Below are 23,667 nucleotides of genomic sequence, written 5' to 3' on the forward strand. Positions count from 1 at the left end.
GGTCCACTCCACTTCAATGGCTGTGCGAGGTTGTTGGATATTCGTGGGAACTGGTACACGCTGTCGTATACGCCGGTCAAGCACATCCCGAACATGCTCAATGGGTGACATGTCCGGTGAGTATGCTGGCCATGCAAGAACTGGGACATTCTCAGCTGCCATCTGCCCTGAACAATGTGAACCATGATTCATCCGTGAAGCGCACACCTCTCCAACGTGCCAGACGCCATCGAATGTGAGCATTTGCCCACACAAGTCTGTTACGGCGACGAGCTGGAGTCAGGTCAAGACCCCGATGAGGACGACGGGCATGCAGTTGAGCGTCCCTGAGACGGTTTCTGACAGTTTGTGCAGAAATTGTTTGGTTGTGCAAACCAATTGTTCCAGCAGCTGTCTGGGTGGCTGGTCTCAGACGATCTTGGAGGTGAACCTGCTGGATGTGGAGGTCCTGGGCTGGTGTGGTTACACGAGGTCTGCGGTTGTGAGGCCGGTTGGATGTGCTGCCATGTTCTCTGAAACGCCTGTGGAGACGGCTTATGGTTGAGAAATGAACATTCAATGCACGGGCGACAGATCTGGTTGACATTCCTGCTGTCAGCATGCCAATTGCACGCTCCCTCATTGCTTGTGGCATCTGGGGCATTTTGCTGTGAGTCAAAACTGCACATTCCAGGGTGGCCTTTTGTTGTGGGCAGTCTGAGGTACACCTGTGCACTACTCATGAGGTCACATTATATTAATGAATTTTATCATGCTAAAATGGTCGAATCACTAGAAAAAATATCTTTTCTAATCATCTTGTTACATCATTATAATCATGGTTTCTCTCGTGATTAAAGAAGCAATACATCTGTCAGTTAAGGTCCTGGAAAAACAGCTTGTGTGGATTTGAGTCTCAAAAAAATGTGAAATTATATTTTATTTTACATCTGTTGAACATCAGTTTTACATCTGTTACAATAGCAACAGCTTTGTTCTAACAAATGACTTTGATGCAGAAATGCAAATCATGTGTTACTCAAAACACTAGACAACTGGGTAGTCTTGTTACTAATCCAAGTCAGAACACCAATAATGGAGAGCCATTTTTAGTTTGCTATTGAAGATTAACGTAGCTCACATATATTTTCCTTCGATGTCCATTTACAGATCAAGACCTGTAGTAATGGTTAAAGCTGAGGTGTCTTTCAGCCCAAACGAAATCCGTATTCAGAATACAACCTGCTCAAAACCACTGGAGAACACAGCTACAGTCTGCTTGTGTCTACAGTCAACACAGGTTCATCATTCTCCTCACTTTTTTCTAACTACAAAGCCATTATCCAGCAGTTTGATGGTTTCTCTGTATGTAAATTTGTAGCATTGAAATCAAACTCTGATATATTCCAGCTGAAGCAAGGATTAATTATAATTTAACGCTGGATGCCACTCGCAAACCTCTGAACAACCGAGCGTACATCAGTGGGAAACAACAAGCGAAATCTGGATCAGTTGCTGTGAACTTAACTAGCAAACTGTGTTCAACTGTAAAATTGATTATTGAGGTAAAACCGAATAACAACATCAGAAAAAAAATATTATGACCATTTCATGAAACAAAAGATTTATTTAATTAATTGTATTTTTTTTTGTGTCCTCAAACACTGAATGTGAACCTAACACTGCTCTCTTCTTGCAGGCTTGTCAATGAACTTTCCAATGAGCTCAAATTCACATTTGATGGTTTTCCTTCAAAAAAACTTAGACCAAGTCTCGCCCCACAGGCTCAAGCAACAACTATTCATCCTGTGAGGAACCTTTAACGACACCTTATTAACTTGGCATCTGAGTCTAGTCTTTATGAAGTTTATGAAGTTACGAAATTTTAGTGTTTTGCCCTTAAATTGTCTGAAATAATGTTATTATTGGTGTCTGTTTGAGCAGTATCTATTGAAGAGACTAGAAGTAAATGAGTTACCATCACTGTAGTTGTAGCTCTCTATATAGTAAACGCATTACAAATTCTACTATGACTTTACTTTCTATGTAACTCTAGCTTCGGGGCCAAGGAGAGACTGTGCATTTCTCAACTGCTTCAAACCTAGTGACAAACTTCAACTTTGAAAATAACTGAATTAAAAATACACAAGCCTTATGAAGGGTATCTCTATGTGGGATCACACCTGATACATAGGTTCCTGTGTGTGCAGAGGATTTTCCAGAAGTGGATTGAGAACAGAAATGTTCTGCAGAAAACTACAGCTAGATGGTGGAATACAAAAAGTGGTGATTTCAAATGTTCAATGTTAAATTTAGTCTGTAAATAATGTAATAAAAATATGTTTTATATTATGTTTTCTTCCACAGTTAGGGTTTGAGATCAACTGCGGCACTGACAACAAATGTGTTGATAACTTAAAAGTGGATTTCAACTTCACCAGGTGAGGGTCAGGTGCAAAACTCAAGCTTTGGTGTCTGGTAGCATGTCAAGTTTAAGAGTATGAACACTAAAATTATTAATTAATTTAAAGGAATAAAATGACAAACTTGGAAGTGAACAGAAATAAATAAATTATAAAAACAAACAAAAACAAAATGCTTTTTTAGATCCGAGTTGTATTTACGTCTCACTTCCCAAATCAACAAATATAAGATTTATTCTGGGTGCCAAAACTGTGTTGTTAAATGTAGAATATGTTAGGCTGGAAGGACCAAAGGACAAGGGGGAACTAAGATAAAATACAGAACAGATTTGTCTTCCAGTAATGATAACAGAGAACAAAACAAGGAAGTAGAACTCAAGAAACAAGCTTGTTTGTCCAAACTTGACACACAAAGACAAAAACAACCCCACTGAGACAAGCCTGGAGGAACACAAAGGGATCAAAAAAGGAATCAACTATCAAGAATAAAAACTAAGCAAGGAACTAACAGGACACAATAATAAAAGCTCATTAGAAATAAGGAACATAAAATCAAACATTTAACAGAAGTCGACAGCGCCTGAACGTTTTTTAAATCAAAAAGAAATCATTAACCCACTAAAACTCAAACACTTGGCTCCATGAAGACAGAAAGAGTGACAGATGATTTAATATAACTGATAGAATCACTAATTATTTAAGTCATCTGGTGAGAATCTTCACATATAAACAGGTCAAGAAAGTTTCTTCTTAATGTCCCTTTTGGCACCAATTTGTGATTTTAATTTCTGCTTTTACTTTTGAATAAATTAGAGTAAAAATACACTCAACAAAAATATAAACGCAACACCTTTGTTACTGCTCCCATTCCCCATGGGATGGACGTAGAGACCTAAAATTCATTCCAGATACACAATATAACCATCCCTCCCAAACAGTGGTCACAAATCAGTCCAAATGTGTGGTAGTGGGCACATCTGCTATATTGAGATAATCCATCCCACCTCACAGGTGTGCCACATCAGGATGCTGATCTGACATCATGAGTAGTGCACAGGTGTACCTCAGACTGCCCACAACAAAAGGCCACCCTGGAATGTGCAGTTTTTTGCACTATTGGGGGTCTGGGGACCCAGAACCGGTCAGTATCTGGTGTGACCACCATTTGCCTCATGCAGTGCAACACATCGTCGCATGGAGTCTATCAGATTGTCAATTGTGGCCTGTGGAATGTTGGTCCACTCCACTTCAATGGCTGTGCGAGGTTGTTGGATATTCGTGGGAACTGGTACACGCTGTCGTATACGCCGGTCAAGCACATCCCGAACATGCTCAATGGGTGACATGTCCGGTGAGTATGCTGGCCATGCAAGAACTGGGACATTCTCAGCTGCCATCTGCCCTGAACAATGTGAACCATGATTCATCCGTGAAGCGCACACCTCTCCAACGTGCCAGACGCCATCGAATGTGAGCATTTGCCCACACAAGTCTGTTACGGCGACGAGCTGGAGTCAGGTCAAGACCCCGATGAGGACGACGGGCATGCAGTTGAGCGTCCCTGAGACGGTTTCTGACAGTTTGTGCAGAAATTGTTTGGTTGTGCAAACCAATTGTTCCAGCAGCTGTCTGGGTGGCGATCTTGGAGGTGAACCTGCTGGATGTGGAGGTCCTGGGCTGGTGTGGTTACACGAGGTCTGCGGTTGTGAGGCCGGTTGGATGTGCTGCCATATTCTCTGAAACGCCTGTGGAGACGGCTTATGGTTGAGAAATGAACATTCAATGCACGGGCGACAGATCTGGTTGACATTCCTGCTGTCAGCATGCCAATTGCACGCTCCCTCATTGCTTGTGGCATCTGTGGCATTTTGCTGTGAGACAAAACTGCACATTCCAGGGTGGCCTTTTGTTGTGGGCAGTCTGAGGTACACCTGTGGACTACTCATGATGTCAGATCAGCATCCTGATGTGACACACCTGTGAGGTGGGATGGATTATCTCAATATAGCAGATGTGCCCACTACCACACATTTGGACTGATTTGTGACCACTGTTTGGGAGGGATGGTTATATTGTGTATCTGGAATGAATTTTAGGTCTCTACGTCCATCCCATGGGGAATGGGAGCAGTAACAAAGGTGTTGCGTTTATATTTTTGTTCAGTGTATATAACATGATTTAGTAACAGCAGTAATGTCCACACAGTTATTCATGGCAGTAGTTATTATAGCTATTTCAGCAGAGATAAAATGTGTTTTAAAATTGAATTATCTACTTATGTCCTGTAAATAAAGTCAAATAAATGAAAATCTGTCATTTAATAACCTGAGTGAAATCAACCTGTGGTAATGAGTTAAATATTGCTTAAAAACAAACAAACAAGCAGACACATACCTAAGTAGATGGTAGTTACTCATTCACTGCATGTGAAGACGAATAACATGACATCGAAGAAAATCCACGCTTACAAAATGACTTCAGAAGCATTCAGGAACACTTTGACTTAAAGAACATTGAAGTAGAAGACCTTTTGATTTGGCAGGACTCTTCACATGCTTTTCTTGCAAGAAGTATCTCAGTCAGGGAGGCGACCAAGGACCTGAGGTTGACTTTAATGGTAGTTCTGTTATCTCTGACATGAGAAATACTGCTGACCACCATTTCAGCAGCACCTTACTCAGTCCCTTTATAGTAGTGATGCTTAGATTCATTCACTGAATTCCAACATTATACTGTCTAGTGTAAAGACAGTATAAATGGTATATTTGCCCAAAATGAATTTGGTAAGAGAGCTTTTGTTCATTTAGCACCCTTAGCTTGGAACAAACTGCAGAACGAATGGAAAATGACTGAGTTCATTACATTAAGTGCTTTTAAATCTAAACTACAAATCTTTGAGGCCACATCTGTAACATGCAGCTGTTTCAATTAGATTGATTGTCATTTTAACAGTTCTTGAAGGACAATTCAGTAGAATTGTCCTTCAAGAACTTTTTACTTGCCTACTTTGAGTACATTTCAGAGCCTGTACTTTTTCTCTCTTGCTTAGGTAAAAAATTTGCTTCAGTAGTTCAACTTTTAATTGAGTATTTTATTTTAACCCAGGTATCTGTACTTCTACTTTACTAAAGAAAGTGTGCACTTTTTCCTTTCTGTTCATTTGGCTCTTCCTCTCCTCTGCCTGGGTGAGCGGCTTTCACTTCAAGTTTCTCTGCGCCCGAGTTCTTGGAGCCTTCTTGTGCCTGCCCTGACTTCTTGGTTGTCTTGTTGAGGATCCCGTCCTGTAAGGGTGGGGGGCATCATTAACTTTCTGCTGATAGTGTTTCGAGAAAATAAAGTCATGAGGTAACCAAATGAGGTAACCTCAGATGTCTGACCTGTCTGTGATCAACAACGTTAAGCAGCACTGAGGTCACAATGCAGCTGATGGTGTTGGCCAACATGAAGATCATCATCCTCTGCCAACGCCACAGCGGGATCTTAGTTTCACTGCAACACAAATGGAGAAACTGCAGAGCTAAACAAGACTGGAGGGACAATTAGTGCTGTACAAAAAGGTAGAGTTGTGTGTGGGATTTCCCATGTACCCTTGAATGCACCATAGGTGTGCATGTGGGCAGCTTCATCTCAGAGACAAACAGCAGCTAAACAACTGACAGTGCGTGTGCTCATGAGACCGTATGTTTAAAGAGGTACTTCACTTAGTCATGTTTTTGTTTAGCCATGTTTAGCGTGTTTGATGACATATGAGCAGTTCTTTGTGCTTCTGTTTAAATGAGGTTCTGCATAAGTGGCAGTTCGCTAACATAACAGATTTTATTACTGACTAGCTTCTAGCAGAGAGATTTGTTGTTTCTGTGCTCTGTGTACTGGATGTTAAATAGTGTGAAGTTGCTTTCATTGCATAGCTGTATGTGTGTTAATTCATATTATCTGACTTTAGGTTTACATAACCAGTCTGAAGTAATATGCCAGCTTATTTATTTATATACTGCATTTGAGTACAGCTCAGCTGTATCTTTATGTGTATGATGTAATTTGAAGTGTAACTGGTTTGCATTATTATGCTTTGTACACACACACACACACACACACACACACACACACACACACACACACACACACACACACACTTCTCAATTTTAAATATGAAGAACGACAACTTGGACTCTGCTGTTTTGTTCCACACTCATGTGAACATTAACAAATGTTCTGACCCGACACTCTGAAGCGATTGCTGCAGCTTTCATGGTACCTTCTAAACAAGTGCACTGCAATGAGATTCTAATGTCAGGTTCTCCCCACCTGGACTTGGTGCCTAGTATCTGTCCAACAATGAGATTGGAGATCCCGACCCCAAACATCTGTACGGAGGTGGCCAGGCCGGTGGCAGTTCCCAGAGTTGCCTGAGGTACGACAAGGGGAATAGACGGCCACATGCTGGCCTGGAATGCCACACAGGCAGCAACAAGTTTAACATACTAGAAAATACATTAATTCATTGTAATAATTTACCATTTTAACTCTGACGTCTAAGATTTTATTTATCAAAAATGAATTTAAAAAAAAAAATCCGCACTCACAGCAGCAAAGGAGTAGGTGACTCCCAGCCATATGGTTGAAACCAGAGGAGGGACAAAAGTGAAAGCCAGGAGTCCAAACACGGGCAGCGTGAAGACGGCGCTCGCCAATGCAAAAACTCCCCGCAGACCCACATAATCCTGGAACGCATGACAGCGAGAGTGTTTCAAGATTCCTCCTGTACCTGATGAAGGTTTATTCCTATTAAAAGGGAGTTTTTCTTCCCACTGTCACAAAGTCCTTGCTCATGGGGGGGTCTTAGCATACCATATAAAGCACCCTACAGGGACAGTTGTTTTGATCTGGTGCAGTATGAATAAAATTGAATTGAAGACAGGAATAAGATTTGGGTTTAAATTAAAGATACGTACAATGAGAATGCCCACGATGGCTGAGAGGACCACTAAGCTGTCATAGACTGCTCCCACAATATAAGCTGCCTCCTCCTGGCTGTAGTAGCTGTACTTATCCTGGATGAACTTGCTGGGATATGGAAAAAAAAAAGAAAAAAGAAGAAGACAGATGTAAATGTTTGTGACACTAGTATCACTTGCAATACGTGCTGTTGTATTTAGAGGAATGCAGGTTTAAGTTTCACGGATGACTCTGAAAGCAGCTCTGCATGTACAAGTCTTTATGCTCACACTTTATGTTGAGAACTCTACCTTGCATCAGCAATGAAGGGGAAGACGCCGTTGTAGAAGAACATGATGGTGAGAACCAGCAGCCAGTATCTTACTGACAGGAGCTTCACATCCTGAATCCTCTACACATAAAAACACACAACAATAAATGATGCTCCACACACAGATCACTAGTGTGTCCATAATACTGAAAAATTAAGGTTTTAATCTTCAGTGTTATGTATGCATGTTGTTATTATTAAAGGATATTGATCGTACCACTTTGCGAGACTCTTCTTGGATGGCTCCATCGAGACCCAGCTGTCTCACTCCAATCTTGTCCAAGGTGCTGACAATGACAGCGGAAGTGAAGCCCAGCACACACAACAGTGCGCCTAAGAAACAATAACATAAGAAACCCAGGTCACATGGCACCACACCATAAGCCTTGAGATTTCTACACACTCGTCACCTACCACCCCAGAGTGTCCACTGCATGCCATATTTTTCTTCAAACTTCTGCGTGAGGAAGAAGTTCAACACCGAGCCCAGCCGCGAGAGGGCCACGGTCAGGCTGAAAGCCAAAGCCAACTCCTTCCCTTTGAACCAGAAGGCTGTGATGCGTTTCTGAACAACTAATGAAGAAGGAGAAAGGTAACTGAGTGGTTAAGAAATGCTCCTCAAAGGCAACGCTGCAGAGAATATTTGTTCATATACATGGTAAATGGTAAATGGCCTGTATTTATATAGCGCTTTACTAGTCCCTAAGGACCCCAAAGCGCTTTACATATCCAGTCATCCACACACACATTCACACACTGGTGATGGCAAGCTACATTGTAGCCACAGCCACCCTGGGGCGCACTGACAGAGGCGAGGCTGCCGGACGCTGGCGCCACCGGGCCCTCTGACCACCACCAGTAGGCAACGGGTGAAGTGTCTTGCCCAAGGACACAACGACCGAGACTGTCCAAGCCGGGGCTCGAACCGGCAACCTTCCGATTACAAGGCGAACTCCCAACTCTTGAGCCACGATCGCCCATATACATGAGGGGAACTTACTAGTCAGAGATCCAGTGCCTGATCCAAACAGCAGACGGCCTGTGAGCATTAGCGGCAGCAAGTAGGGAGATCCCTTGAAGTGGGAGCCGAGAGCAAACAGCGATGAGCCCAAAACACAGAGAAAAGAGGAGAGAAACACACCGACTGCAAAGAGGAGCAAAAGAAATGGTTGTACCATCATTTTACTGTCAGTAGATTAAAAATAACTGCAGACCATGCAGAGAGAAAACATAAAACAAAACTTACAGCGATTTCCTAATTTGTCAATCAGGAATCCAGCCAGGATCACCACTACTGCATTCCTGTTGATAACAGAGAGAAGCTTCTCATTGATAAGCCACTTTTCTGCATTTTCACAGTGAAATCAATGCATTAACGTGCTTACGTCCAAGCATAGATGGCATAGAGAAGATTGTACTGCTGAGGGGTCATCCCCAGTCCCTCCACACAGTCCACTGTCCCATTGATCACCGTCGCATTGGGACACGTCAGGTTCTGTCAAACATTAAAAACAACATCAGTCTTTCCCTCCTGATAATCAAGTCGTGCAATATTGATGCGATCTGTAAGCAGCGCTGCCTCTTGCTCACCCCTTGGAACTGATCCTGTAACACACTGGGAATGTCGAAGCAAAAGTAGGACCCAAAGGTCAGCAGACAGTTAAAGAAGAGCACCACAAAGCGATAGTATGCTGCAAGACAGTGAAGCACAATAAAGAAAGGGCAACATCAGGTGATTTAAAAAGGCAACAGCCTCAGATCAATATAACAAATACTTGTCTTTATGTCTGAGGACATTTTTGGCTTTCAACAAAGCGCTATTGTGCGTTTTGGTTTTTAGCTTGTTTTTAAGGAGAAAAAAGTATGTAATTCTGTAATCCCAGTGGAAGTATAAAATGCTGAGATTTTAGGGAAGCGTGTTCAGGGTCACAAGCAGAGGTCTGGTTCGTATCAGTAATCTGTGCTGACTTGCTGTGTTTTTAATAATTAACTTTGCAGTGAGACGTACCTTTTTCCGCCGGCTGCGCCATCGTTTTCGTTGTAGAAACAGCGTCAAAAATCATATCCTTCACTGTCGTTTACATGAACAGAGTGAGCGGCCGCTTCTTCTGTGGCTGATACTGGGAAACTCATATCTTAAAACCACCTGGACAGAAACGTATGTGTTTGTTGCTAAGTAACTTACAGGTGTCCTAGAGAAATAAAACATTATATAAATTACAATCAGGGTTCTGTACTGCTCATTGGACTGATTATAGTTTGATGTTGGCCATTTATTTTTGTAAGTACATTTAAACAACTTAATACCCAAATTTGCAGTACAGTACAGTATGTGACAGTATTGATTGAAACATCAATTAGTTATTTTCTAATAGAACTACAAGCTTTTGAACAGGTCGCTCAACTACGTGAGGTTTGTGTGCTGTTCCCTGCTTCTTTATTAAGCCTCGATCGCCAACTTGAAGCTTGACTCTGCGGACCAAACCGTCATCTTCTTCTGGAGCTTCAACCACTCGAGCCAGTTGCCACTGATTTCTGGGAAGCATGTCTTCTTTGATAATGACTATGTCATTGACTTTAAGATTTCGACGTGGTAGGTGCCATTTCTGTCTCATAGATATGTTCAGAAGGTACTCTCTTTTCCATCTACTCCAAAACTGCTCAGTGAGATACTGGACTCTGCGCCAACGTTTCCTTGCATATAAGTCCTCTTTCACAAACTTTCCTGGTGGAGGCAGTGCAACCTTTGATTTTAGTCTTTCCAACCCATCTTTCCAGTCCTCCCACCGTGAGCGTAAGTTGTCAGGAAGGGGGTCATCCCATTCAATGCCTCTGCGACACAGTTCCTGTAGGATAACTTTGCCTCTTAAGGTGAAGGGAGCTACGAACCCTAGTGGGTCGTACAGGGATGAGATCACTGACAGTATGCTCAGGCGAGTAGGAGGTTGGTCCTTAGTGTTTATTTTGAAACTGAAAGTGTCATTTTTGATTGACCACTGGATGCCGAGCACATGGCCTTCAGCTGTTGTGTCAGGTTTGAGATCAAGCGGTTCTGTGGTGTCTGCTCTGTCTGAGGGTTCCAGCTGGGAAAGCGCATCACTTTTGAACTTGTGCAAATGTAGACCGCCAAGTCTACAAAGTGCTTGTGTTTCGGTGATGAGTTCTTGTGCCTCTTTAACTGATGGGACACTAGTTAGACCATCGTCTACATAAAAGTTCTGTTCAACAAACTCTGAGGCCTTAGGATAGTCTGCTGTGTACTGTTGTGCCAAATATTTCAGGCCGAAATTAGCACATCCAGGGGATGAACTGGCACCGAATAGATGTACAGCCATTCTGTATTCTCTGGGTTCTTTGTCTAATTGTCCATCCTGCCACCACAGAAATCTCAGATAGTTGCACATGTCTGGACAAACAGAGAACTGGTGGAACATTCTCTCGATATCACAGATTATGGCTACATTTTCCTTTCTGAAACGACAGAGTACCCCCACCAATGAGTTGATCATATCTGGACCTGTGAGAAGAGTGTCGTTTAATGAGACACCGAGAAATTTTGCTGAACAGTCAAAGACAACTCTTAGCTTGGCTGTTTTTTTCGGGTGATATACCCCATGGTGTGGTATGTACCATGCAGTCTTGCCTTCAGACAAAGGAGGTGCTAATTCTGCATCACCACTGCTGATAATGTCTCTCATAAAGGAACAGTAATGTTCATGATACTGTTTATCAGCCTTTAGCCTTTTCTTCAGGTGTTGCAGTCGGACTGTGGCTAACTTCTTATTGTTGGGAAGCGCTGGTGGATCATTGCCCTTGAAGGGAAGCGGCATCTCATAGTGCCCATCTGATCTTTGTTTTATTGTATCACTGAGGATTTGTATGAAGCGAACATCATCCTGTGATACATACTTATCCTCATAGTTTCTCTCATTAAAGTCAGTCTCTAGGACTTTGAGTACTTCTGTGGCTGATGGTATGGGCATTTCTTTGACTGTGATCCTGTGCACATAACTCTGGTTACCTTCTCTGTCTAGGTGAGGATTACCAGAACCAATAATACTCCATCCTAGTAGGGTTCTTTGTGCGAAAGGTTCGTTTATTTTGCCTGTGACGATCTCTAGGGGGGCTAGTGCTGATGGGCAGTCATAACCAATCAATAGACCTACTTCACAGTTCTGTAATGGCTGTAACTTGTTAGCTAAGCCTTCAAGGTGTGGCCACTGAAGTGCAGTTTCCTTGGTAGGGATATGAGACTTGTCAACTGGGATAAAGTCACGAGAGTAGACGTGTTCTATTCGGACACGAGTCTCAGAATCAAACCCACGCACCTGTAAGTTGTTGGCAAGTTTACTTGCAACGACTGTGTCGATGGAAGTCATGGTGCTAAGCTTTAACTGCACTGGTTGGGCGTCTACATTTAGTTCTGAGGCCAAATCCTCTAAAATAAAGGATGAGTCACTCTGGGTGTCAAGCAGGGCATATGTAAGTATTTCTTTCTCAGGCTCAGATGCAACTGACACAAATACTGGTACTATGCTGGATGTGGAAGATAGTTTCCTTGTTAGTACATGAGTCATAACATTATGCACTTCCTTGTTTGCACCTTCATCTGGGGATTTAGAATCCTCAGTTTTCTTTTCTTTAGGTTCATTCACTCTTTCTGTGTGTAGACAGGTGGGGTGACGCCGACCACACTTACTACAGGAGTGACGTCCTCTGCATTCTTTGGTTACATGACCCCTCCTCAAACACCCAAAGCAGAGACGATTTTCTTGAATGAAAACTTTCTTGTCATCACTAGTTTTCGCTGCAAAAGCAGGACACTTAGCTATGCCGTGCGATTCTTCTTTGCAAAACAAACATGGGGGTTTAGGTCTAGAAGTAGATACTGGGATTGGTGGAGACTTTGGTTGGATGGTAGTACTGAGTGCCTTCGCTCTTTTAACATGCCGCTCTTCTGATGCCCTTTCGTTTATTAGGAATGGTGAGGCAACAGGATTGCAAACTACTTTAGCTTCATTTTGTATGAACTTTGTAAAGCGAGCGAAGTTGGGGTAGTCTTGGCTTTTGTCTAGCTCCTCCACCACAATGCGGCTCCATCTCTGCACTATCCACTCAGGCAGTTTTCTTAGAAGCTTGTGATTTTCCTCACAATCATTAAGGATCTCTAGGCCTTTGACTTGAGGGATAGCCTCTGCACAGCTTTGGAGAAAATCTGCCAACTCCCTCAGTGCTTTAGGATCATTGGCAGCTATTTTAGGCCATTTTGTGAGTTTAGCCCTAAAGGCTCTTTGGATAACAAATGGGCTGCCATACCTTTCCTCTAAAACGCTCCAAATGCCTGCGTATGCCTGCTCACTGTTGCGGAAGAAATATCCCTCTACTGCCTTTCGTGCTTCACCTGCAAGATAGCTCTTTAGATACAACATTTTCTCACACACAGGTAAAGGTTTGTCACCAATTAGTGCCATAAAGGATACCTTCCAATCCATAAACTTTAGGGGGTCGCCACTAAAGATGGTGGGCTCAGGTACAGGAAGCCTGTTTAGGGTAAGAGAGCTAGCGAGGGCTTGAACTAAGCTAAGTTCTTCACGTTCTGGAGTAGTATTGTGAGGTCTAAATTAGGGCTGCCACGATTTGTCGACTAGTCACGATTACGTCGACTATCAAAATCGTCGACGACTGATTTAATAGTCGACGCGTCGTTTGAAGCTTTGTAAGATCCCAAAGGACGCAGGAATAAGTAGCAGGATTTAAGAGTGTAATAACGGACTGAAACAGAAGATGGCAGCACTGCATGTACAAGGATGCCAGCTGCCGTTAAACCCCGAAGAAGAAGAAGAAGAAGCAGCTGTGTCCCAGAATTCATAGCGCGGCCCAGCTCAGTTTCCAACAATGGCGGCAGCTAGTTAGTTTTAATATTACTCTTATTATTCTTTCTGGGTCACAAAATAAACGTTTAACATATTTTCAGCCGAGAATGTAGCTGTGTAAACCTCAAATATCGGCTCAGTTTATCAGGACACCACATATTTTCAAAAGCGCTCCGACGTTTTCGGAGACGTCTGTTACCCACTAGCTCGATAGCTAGCCGGGGGCTAGGTCACTAGCGCGGTGAGAACACCGGACTCCCGGCAAATTGTTTTCAAACCCACCGCCGTCTTTCGCTACTCAGGTTAAATATATATGAGTCACTTAGATAAATTAAAAATGTTGTTGTTTGGCTTTTTTTTTTTTTTTGTATTTTATTTGTTCCTGAGTAAATCGGTTTGTCTGAGATTAAAGTTATAGTTTTTACACAGCTGAATAAACGTCAAGCAGACAGCTGATTATCAGAAGTGTGAGATGCTGGAGAATATACTCCGTTGTCCTGTTATATTTTAGATAGCAAGGAGTTTATTAAACTTCACCGAAACAATCTGCAAATTTCATTAAAATTGAATAAACTATCATCTTGTCTTTATTTTTAGTTAGCACCTTAAAAGCTTAAAGCTGTAAGCTAATGATAGTTATATAAGAGCAGTTGCTGCTGGTGCAATAAGCTGTAGTTTTACGTCCAGTGGATGATGATCTGATTAGTCGACTAATCGCATAAATAATCGGTGACTAGTCGACTATCAAAATAATCGTTTGTGGCAGCCCTAGTCTAAATGTTGGTGCTTGTGGATTTAAAGAGAGCCGTGGTGCGCTGTTGGGGAGATTTGCGGAATTTTCTAAGTTGTAGCAGGACACTTGATCATGGCTTTCAATGTCATTTTGAGCGCTAAGGGCTCTTACTCGTGCAGCTGCTACTTTCACTTCACTGTCTGCCTTTAACTGTTGAAGTTTAGTCTTTTCCTCCTCCAACTTTGCCTTTGTTTCCACTTCCTTTATTTTTCACTCATTTTCCATTTGGCTGATCTTGGTTTCCTGTGCCAATATTTCTTGTGTGGCCTTTGCTTGTTCCACTTTGGCTGCAAGTTTAGCTTCTGCTTCCACCTCACGACTGCCAGTAGAATCTGCCTTTGAGCGTGCAACTGAACCCTCTGGGAACGACGTTTCAGTTTTTGTATCACCAAACACAGAACCATAGTCCCTTTTGTTTAACATCACTCGTACTCTTTCCTTTTCAAGGCGATCGTTAAAGAGCTGATCGATATTTTCCTGTCGTTTAGCAACAACTTCACAAATGTCAGTTGTAAGCACTGCACAAGCATCCATTCGCTTAACAATGTCGGGCGTCATGGATTGGCTGCGGCGAACGGGTTCATAATGCTGTTGTACTACAGCGTGCTTGTCTCTTATGTCATGACTGGCATTGTTTAGCTCTTCAGGTGAGCAGAAAGTTTTCAGCTTTGTTCTGATTTCTTTAGCTGCCTTCTTCCAAGTGTCATAAGCTTTGTTAAATGCCTTCTCATTTTTCTTTGCCTCATATTCCTGCATTTCTTTACCCTTTTCAGTTAAATGCCTTTCACGATTGCTGGATCTTACTCCTTGTTGCTCTGAGTCGTCGGCTTCTTCAGCAGCGTTCAACATTTTGTTACTGTAATGTGTATGTTGCTCTATGCGATAACGTCTGGACTTAAACTTACGTGAGTGTTACTTTTGGAAACAATGCTCACATCAGACGTTTACATCACATAAATAAACAGATTAGCACCCACATATTAGACAAAATGTAACTGTAAATACCGCTGATATACGTTACTTTCAAGAAGAATAAACCCATACAATTTAAAGATTGTAATTACTCAGTGCAATGCAGTATACCTTTAAGGCTGTAACCACAAAAATATTTAAGGCAAGTAATTCTGAATTAGAGTGCAGAGTCCTGTTATCAGCAAAGTCCTTAATGGGCATAATACCTGCAACTTCGTAAAGTGACCATCAGAGTTCAAAGGGGAGGTAGGTGAAGGAAACGGTTTCCAGGGCCTAATCCGTGGATCGACTTCCTCCGAGGCGTGGACGTCTATCAGCAGAGAATGTCCCTTAGTCTGTAACACAGTCAAATATATTCTCAAGTAATATTCAAGCATGCCATTCAGCGTGTTAGTACGAGCTCGGGAGCAGCTTGGGAGAACAAGAAAACAGAGACTGCTTCAGGTTGTCTTCCCAAATTGACTCAACTTTATTCACAAGTATAACAGTTTATATAGAGGGTAAAATTCATGAGACAGCAGATTTATCAGACCAAGATAAGGCAGCGTCTTCCTGCCCATGGGTGAAGAAGCATCCTTTGTGTAGTTTATCAGTTCAGCTACAATTGTGATTATCTCAGCGACATATTTTCAAGGCACAAAATAAAGAGTTCTTTCATTAGTGAAATCTGAAACAAACCATTTGGCCTTCAACAGGCGTCTAAAAGATTAAGAAACTAATGTAGCTGAGGGAGTGATCTCTGTGGTATTTCAACCTTGTACCAGCCTGTGATTCTCACACATCAATTCTTGGGTCAAAGAGAAAAATAACTAAAACAAAGGGGCCTTATTGAATGACAGAGTTTTCCTGCATAATGTCACTATAAAACAATATCCAGTAAATGCTCCCATGGTACTAAAATACCTAACAGTAGGCAACGAAGCAAAGATGATCTTGACTGGTGTTGAAGGAAATTGCCTTCCCGGGTTTCCTCCGTGGCGTGAGCGATAAGCAGAGTTCTGTCCTTTCCTTCTAAGATTCCTAATTATTTAAAGTAACACTCAGGTATGCCATTCAGCGTGTTAGTACGAGCTCGGGAGCAGCTTGGGAGAACAAGAAAACAGAGACTGCTTTAGGTTGCCTTCCCAATCGACTCAAAGGTTTATTTGATACACAGCAGTTTATATAGATGAAAAAAAAGGTTCGTGTGTCAGCTTTCCCAGTTCAAACCGGTACAGACCAAATAAGGAAACGTCTTCCTGCCTTCTGAGCAAAGTATCCCTTGTGTAGTTTATCAGTTCAGCTATAATTTATGATCATCCCAGCAAAATACACTCCTAGACATAGAATACAGAGTTCTTTCATCAGTGAATTCTGAAACAAACCACCTAGCCTTTAACGAGCCTTTTCCAGGAGATAAAGAAAAGGGAGGATGGGAGTAAAGAAGTGGTCTCATCTCTGTGGTGTTTTCGACCTTGAGGTACCAGCTTGTGAGTCTCACATTAATTCTTGGGTCACAGAGAAAGAGAAAAACAACTAGTAGATTGGCCTTATTGAGTAACAGTTTTCCTGTATAAAACAATATCCTGTAAATGCTTACCGTGGTATCAAAATATCATAACAGGTGTAGAAATCTCTCACAGCTGACACACGGACCCAGCTCGTGGCACGGGCTGCACTCATCTGGCATGGGAGCTAGCAAGTAGCCTTCACTCAGCGATCGAGTTTTCACTGTAGCAGTCCCCCGGACCAAGGAAGAAATAGAGAGAGCCTCGACGGCTGCAGTAATTTTTACTTTGAGATTCATTCAGAATCTAACAGTGCGCCAGGTGCGCCAATGCACCGTGAAAACTAAACAGAAACACAAAATACATTTTCTTAGACGCTTATTACAAATATGAACTCAAATAAAGCAGAAAATACAACAAAATATCAATTAAGCAAAGAAATACAACTTAAAACATGTACCTCGCTCCGCATTCCAAGGGCTGCAAATTACTCTACTGGACACTACGCGTAGCTGTTCAGGCTTAGATCAATAAACAAAACTGGACCTTTACAGAATGTGCATGCTCTTTTTGTTTTCATATTTTAATTTATATTTAATTGTGTTGTGGTTTGCAGTGTTTTGTGTTGTTTCACTTTTAATTTGTTTCACAGGAAAAAGCTGAAAATTTAAATGGTTAAAAGTAGAAATGTAAATAGTTGTTTTTAGTATTATAAGATTTATTTATTACCTTTTATGTGGAGTGAATAAATTAAAGTATATTTACGGTGGGCGCTAGAGACAAAGCATGTACAAACCCCGAAGTACGTAAAAACTCCAAAACACGTCAAAACTCCAAAATACGTAAAAATTCCGAAGTATGTACAAACACCAAAACACATAAAAACTCCAAAACACGTACAAACCACAACAGAAGTGCTCTAGGATGCTAGGATCCTAGTGGCTACACAAGCCAGAAAGTACCAACGACCGGTGTTCCAGATCTACTGGCGTTTAGATCAACTGGCGTTGGTCGAACAGATGTGTGGCAGTCTTGCGTTTCAGGAGCTGCTACCGACAAACCAGCAAAAAAACGCCAAATGTGTCATCTGTGACACTTGTGAGGTTGTCTCAAACACACTCCGTCAGTCTTGATGCTGTTGAACAACAAAATGTTTAAAAATGTGGCGAGTTTACCTGGTGATATCCTCATGCGCGACGCGATCGCGAAAACAGCAAACAAGTAACACCACGCCGATGTTGTCCACAGGACAGCAAGAGTAAACGATCGGGAGACTCTTGTCGTCGTTATCGTTCCCCTCGCACGGTTTATTTCTCCGAATTCAGCGTTTTTGCTTCACAACTACAGCGAGCAGTTTACTTTGTGTGCACTAACATGGAGTCGAGTCAACCAGCGCCACCTCTGGCCAAGTGCCACAGCCTACAGCCAGATCAACCTGTGACACACATCTGCAGCACGTTTGAATCAGTGTCATGCACATTTGTACCTTTCAATTGTGTCTGTTTGTGCGTCATGCAAATAAACCTTTGAAATGAATGAAATGATATCATGTATTTATTATCAGCCTACATTTGTACAAAATGCCAAATGACATACACATAAGAATCACCATCCTGATATCAATACTTTTGCCCATACGAAAAATGTCGTGAACACACTAATATTTCACCAGTGTTGTAACATCACATGTCGTTAGCGTAGTCTGCCTGTGTCTTCCCTCTGCAAACAAACATGTTAGAGTTGGTTGTGATATACAGTCTGCATAAGTGTGGTCAATCTAATAAACATTTATAAGGAGATGGCAGTTACTGTGAATGTACAGCAGTTACACAGTGATTAGTAATAAACAGTCAGACAATGACCCTGACAACCTCATTCAATCTTGCAGATTGCACCTTCTGTGGAAAGTGGTACCACACGGTGTGTGTGGACTTCCCCTGTGCAGAAGGCGACTACAAATGTTGTGGGTGCTAAATAAACAGAAAAAATTGATCCCTGTTGTCTTTGCTTACCGATTGTTTTTAGTGTTGACAATCCACATTGCTGGCATTGCATCTTTCAACATGTTTGTGGGCAGATTTGGATGTACCAGGGGTAAGTGCAGCCACTCAGCCTCTACTCAATGTGATCATAGCAGCAGGTGCAGATGTGTCACAAGTTAATCTAGTAGTGGGCTATGGTCATGTGTTAGTGGTGGGAACAGTCATATCCACTCACTCTCACTGGCTGTTTATTACTAATCACTGTGTAACTGCTGTGAATTCACAGTAACTGCCGTCTCCTTACAAATGTTCATTAGATTAACCACACTTATACAGACTGTATATAACTCCAGCCATGTTGATGGATTGCCTATATTGGCTGGAAATATTCATTTTCAGGGAAAAGACACAGACAGACGATGCTTACAGGATGTGATGTGACAACACTAATGAAATATTGATGTGTCATATTTGTCCAAGGCGTATTTCATTGTTATGGAAAAAGAGAATATTAAAATCATGATGACCAATTGGAGTGGTGATTTCTATGACTTTGTGTATATAATTTGGAATTTTGTACAAATGTAGGCTGATAATAAATACATGATATCATTTCATTCATTTCAAAGGTTTATTTGCATGACGCACAAACAGACACAATTGAAAGGTACAAATGTGCATGACACGAATTCAAACGTGGTGCAGATGTGTCACAGGTTGATCTGGCTGTAGGCTGTGGCACTTGGCCAGAGGTGGCGCTGGTTGACTCGACTCCATGTTAGTGCACACAAAGTAAACTGCTCGCTGTAGTTGTGAAGCAAAAACGCTGAATTCGGAGAAATAAACCGTGCGAGGGGAACGATAACGACGACAAGAGTCTCCCGATCGTTTACTCTTGCTGTCCTGTGGACAACATCGGCGTGGTGTTACTTGTTTGCTGTTTTCGCGATCGCGTCGCGCATGAGGATATCACCAGGTAAACTCGCCACATTTTTAAACATTTTGTTGTTCAACAGCATCAAGACTGACGGAGTGTGTTTGAGACAACCTCACAAGTGTCACAGATGACACATTTGGCTTTTTTTTGCTGGTTTGTCGGTAGCAGCTACTGAAACGCAAGACTGCCACACATCTGTTCGACCAACGCCAGTTGATCTAAACGCCAGTAGATCTGGAACACCGGATTTGGTGTGTGGTAGTAACAGGTAAATGAACTTTTTTTTTTAAATTATTTGAATCTATATGAGTGCTTGTGTATAAATACACAAACAATACACATATGCTTTCAATTGTGTAATTTAAGTGATCTAGGTAGCTCTGTTTTGGAAGTTCAGTTAATGCTAGAAATGTGTTTTGGAGTTTGTACATGCTTTGGAGTTTGTAGTGCTTTGTCTCTAGGGACCACCGTATATATTTATATATAAACATATATAAATAAAACCACTTTTTTTTACAATAGTAATTCCTTTTGAGCACAATTTTATATTGTTGTTAATAATAAATTAATTAAAGCAACAAAACAACCTGAAGAGTCGGCTGGGAACCGAAAGAGTCGAATCTTTTTAGTGAGTCGAGCCGAAAGAGACGGTTCTCTAAAAAGAGCTGGAAATCCCATCAGTACTAAGTATCGCGAGTTTTGGGTGATTTGTCCCTCATCGAACACCATCGTGGGCTTATACAAACAATGCCGTACCACTCATATATTCCCAAGTTTTTTTCAGGGTTTTACAAATAAGGACTTCGGCTGTGACTCTAACATGTGAGATGTCTTTGTTACGGAGAGCTAAAACGTGGGAAATCTCTGAGTCTGAGGACAGCGACGCTGAAACAAAACCCGGTTTGGGCAGCGATAACAGCATCCAGACAGCCAGCACAGAAAAGCAGGAGCAGGGTTCACACAATTCAGCAGCAAATAGGGGGGGGTCTGCTGCTCTGGCTCCTCCAGCAGCAGGTGGGTCCGGTACACCGAGTCCTGCCAGGAAACGTCGCAGTAAGGAGGAAATAGAAGAGGACAGGCTGAAAGTGAAGGAGAGGAAGGAGGCGAGAGAGAAACAGAGAGCGGCCAGAGCCCAGGAGCAGGAGGAGAGGAGACGGGAGCAGCAGAGGAGGAGAGAGGCAGCCAAGACCCTCAAGAGTCTCCGGCCAGAAAACTGCCTCAAATGCATCACTGTCTGCATACACCCAGGTACACACGGACACAGGGATGCCTTCAGGTGTCGCCGGAAATTAACTTTACAACTACAATTTGGGGCCAACTTTAAAAATAAATAAATAAATATGTGCAGATGTAAAATGACACAGGTAGGATCTCTTTTGTGTTGACTGTATTTGTGCCATGTATGATCCCATCCCTGTCTCTTAAAGAGTATTTTCTGTATTTCTAGTTTACGATACAGTTTTCCACGGCATCTTTACTTCTTCAACACCCTGCATAAGCTCAAAAGCGTTCACGCCCCCACTCCACAGTCATTACCAATAACAAGATGTCCAGTTTGAATTTAAGGGGGAAAAAGTGCAGCAAAGTCAAACTGCAGTCTTGCATTTCCATCCTGGTCTACGTTCCACATCAGTGACTCAATGCTCCTTGCAAGGGCCTGTCTAAATCTTTAAGAACCATTACCTAAGTACTGTTTAAGTAATGGCTGTTGTTTCCAGCCTAAAAGGCACCACCTTAAAAATGTCATTTTCCTTGACTATGACTCCTGCGGGGATGGCAGTGGGCTTTATAATGCACAAAAACGCACAAATTGCTGTGTTGTTTTGTATCTTTCTTCAGTTCTTCTGCAGCAGGATGGCTCAGACGTCCTGCTGGACACTCTGGTTTCCCTTGACTGGAAGTTCAGCATCGAGAGCGAGCAGCTCGTTGGCAGCATCGCCTGGACCCAAGATTTACCTCAGGTAGGCAGCTCACTCAATCTAGATTTAGCAATTTGCTACATTTTTGTTGATTCCCGTGAGGGATTACTGTTTTGGCTTTAGCAGGGAGAAGGTGGCATGGTCTCAGTGGTGGAGGAGGAAGAGCAGGTGCTTCTGGTCCTGAGTCTGGCTGATTTCATGGATGTAGTGATCTCTGTGAATAGAGTAAGCAGTCCTTTGAGCTGTTGTAATGGTGTCATTGACTGTATGAAGGAGCTGTGGCTCCTCGAACTCACACTGCGCTCTGCCACTCCGCAGATTATCCACAGCCAAGCGGTGGAGACGGGGGTGGGGTCTTTCTGGAGTCCGATTTTGGAGTTTCTCAACCGTGATGGCAAGAAGGTGGTCACTCTGTTAGTGACAGACTCTGAGCCAGATTACAGGTCAGCTTAACTGGGAATACTTAACTTCCTCTGTTACCCAGTGGCTCCTTCACTTCTCCACTTTCTGATTATAAGTAAAGTGCGGAAACTGTATGACCTGATCTATTGTTTACCAACAGGTCAAACGCCCACAGTGTGCCTCTACAATACAAATTGGGGATGGATCATCTGGACATTGAGGAGGTCAGTTTGCTTTGAATCTCTGTCTTTCTTTCAAGGATTTGCGATTCTTACTTCCTAATTTTATCACATGTACACACAACTCACAGCTGACCTACGTCAACTGCAATTTGCACATCAGGACACTAAGTTCATTTTGTACATTAAGCTCCTTTGTACATCCATTTACATCAACATCTGCGTACCTCACTTGTCTTCACTTACTTATTGTTGTACTTATTTATTTATCTTTCATTATTTTTATCCTTATTGGTCTTGTTCCTTCAACCCTATCTAACTTGGCATTTGTGTATGGACAGCAAAGGAAGAATTTCATTGCACAGAGAGATGCTATTTCTCTGTACACATGACAATAAACACTTTGAATCTTGAACTCGTATACATCTTCAAAAAAGCTTGATGGATAACAAATAGCTTTCTCTCTCTCTCTCTTTTTGAAACGCTTTCATCTCCAGGTTCTCGTGTATCTACAGCTCTACAAAAATATCTCCGTGGTTTTCCTGGATAGCTGGCAGGAGGTCACTGATCATGTTTGTGCTGTCACCAAAGCTTTGTCCAAACGCCCTTTCAAGTATGCCACAGTTCTGTGCCCTGACATAGACAGTATAGCGGCTGACTGTGAATTAATGAAACCTCCACTTTGTGCTCTTGCAGACTCCTGACAGAGGGAGCAGAACTGCCCTTTTGCGTGGATGGCTCATGGGCCAGTGGGGTTTGGGTAGAGAAGGATGGCTCCGGCCTGATTCAGGTCTGGAGCAGGCAGATCCAGCAGCTGAACAGAGTCAGCCCTGCTGTGGCCTCTGCTGTGACCGCATCCTATCCATCTCCCCAGCTGCTGCTACAGGTGAGGAGACGCTGTGGTCTGATAAGGTTTGCGTGAAGAAAAACTCTTCTTCTGTAATATGTTCTGTTCATTTTAGGCTTATAACAGCTTGGGGTCAGAGGAGGACAGAAAAGGGCTGCTCGCGGGCCTCTCAGCGAAAAGCGGAGGCAAAGAGAGACGCGTGGGACCGGAGATTTCAGCCCGAGTCTATCGCTGCCTCACAGCCCACAACCCCCAGCTGGTCCTGGACTAATCCGAGAGCAAGAAGACCGGGAGACATCAGCGAGGACGAATCTGGTTTCTGATAATGCTCTGTCTCCACTTGGCTGCTAATATGTTAATGTTGATGTTTACAAGTTAAAAATATGCCTTGGATTTGAGATTTACTTTCCAGGAAAAGCACTTTTTCTTCTCATTTTAACTCCTGCAGATTAAATGTATAGATTACCAGAATATAATCTGAAGTACAGGGAATAATGTGATGACTGTTTTTCAGCACAGCTTTTTGTGTATAAATAGGAGATATATAAGCTGCATAAATTGTATGTATATGTATGAATCTTTCTAGAATAAATAAGCTGAAGCAGGCA

At 42.4% G+C, this 23,667-nt stretch overlaps 2 protein-coding genes across 4 annotated transcripts; one reads left to right on the forward strand and one right to left on the reverse strand.

Annotated features, from left to right (window-relative positions):
* Positions 1-902: 902 nt before the first annotated feature.
* On the reverse strand, positions 903-17,026 carry mfsd1l (major facilitator superfamily domain containing 1-like). 2 transcript variants are annotated; one of them, XR_013099852.1, is made up of 16 exons: positions 16,886-17,026; positions 15,513-15,641; positions 9,677-9,814; positions 9,259-9,359; positions 9,054-9,163; positions 8,915-8,970; positions 8,669-8,812; positions 8,083-8,241; positions 7,886-8,001; positions 7,649-7,749; positions 7,355-7,466; positions 6,986-7,123; positions 6,708-6,847; positions 5,780-5,891; positions 4,797-5,683; positions 903-4,147 (listed from the first exon to the last, which is right to left on the reverse strand). XR_013099852.1 is itself a non-coding variant. In XM_014411740.3 (15 exons), exons 3-15 carry the CDS (start codon positions 9,729-9,731, stop codon positions 5,528-5,530), a joined length of 1,500 nt encoding a protein of 499 aa, XP_014267226.1. In that variant the 5' UTR covers positions 9,732-9,814; positions 15,513-15,641; positions 16,886-17,026; the 3' UTR covers positions 4,706-5,527. The 2 variants fall into 2 exon arrangements, 1 of the variants encoding a protein (XP_014267226.1); XM_014411740.3 differs by lacking the exon at positions 903-4,147 and having other exon boundaries at positions 4,706-5,683.
* A 3,366-nt stretch (positions 17,027-20,392) lies between these two features.
* eme2 (essential meiotic structure-specific endonuclease subunit 2) lies at positions 20,393-23,667 on the forward strand. Of its 2 annotated transcripts, none has more exons than XM_004571342.6 (8): positions 20,393-20,960; positions 21,552-21,673; positions 21,758-21,856; positions 21,950-22,074; positions 22,194-22,257; positions 22,710-22,825; positions 22,909-23,098; positions 23,175-23,667. In XM_004571342.6, the coding sequence occupies exons 1-8, from the start codon at positions 20,540-20,542 to the stop codon at positions 23,328-23,330; spliced, it is 1,293 nt and encodes a 430-aa protein (XP_004571399.1). In that variant the 5' UTR covers positions 20,393-20,539; the 3' UTR covers positions 23,331-23,667. The 2 variants fall into 2 exon arrangements, with proteins under 2 accessions (XP_004571399.1, XP_004571398.1); XM_004571341.6 differs by having other exon boundaries at positions 20,399-20,960; positions 21,755-21,856.

The sequence above is a fragment of the Maylandia zebra genome, linkage group LG8 (assembly GCF_041146795.1).
Source record: "Maylandia zebra isolate NMK-2024a linkage group LG8, Mzebra_GT3a, whole genome shotgun sequence".
NCBI lineage: Eukaryota > Metazoa > Chordata > Actinopteri > Cichliformes > Cichlidae > Maylandia > Maylandia zebra.

Coding starts and splice junctions, on each gene's coding strand:
- mfsd1l (XM_014411740.3), bottom strand. CDS start 9,731: ATGATTTTTGACGCTGTTTCTACAACGAAAACGATGGCGCAGCCGGCG. Junction 9,164..9,258: donor TACAGGATCAGTTCCAAGGG/GTGAGCAAGAGG, acceptor AATGTTTGACAG/AACCTGACGTGTCCCAATGC. Junction 5,892..6,707: donor ATACTAGGCACCAAGTCCAG/GTGGGGAGAACC, acceptor TTTGTGTTGCAG/TGAAACTAAGATCCCGCTGT.
- eme2 (XM_004571341.6), top strand. CDS start 20,540: ATGTCTTTGTTACGGAGAGCTAAAACGTGGGAAATCTCTGAGTCTGAG. Junction 21,857..21,949: donor TAGTGATCTCTGTGAATAGA/GTAAGCAGTCCT, acceptor GCCACTCCGCAG/ATTATCCACAGCCAAGCGGT. Junction 22,075..22,193: donor GACTCTGAGCCAGATTACAG/GTCAGCTTAACT, acceptor GTTTACCAACAG/GTCAAACGCCCACAGTGTGC.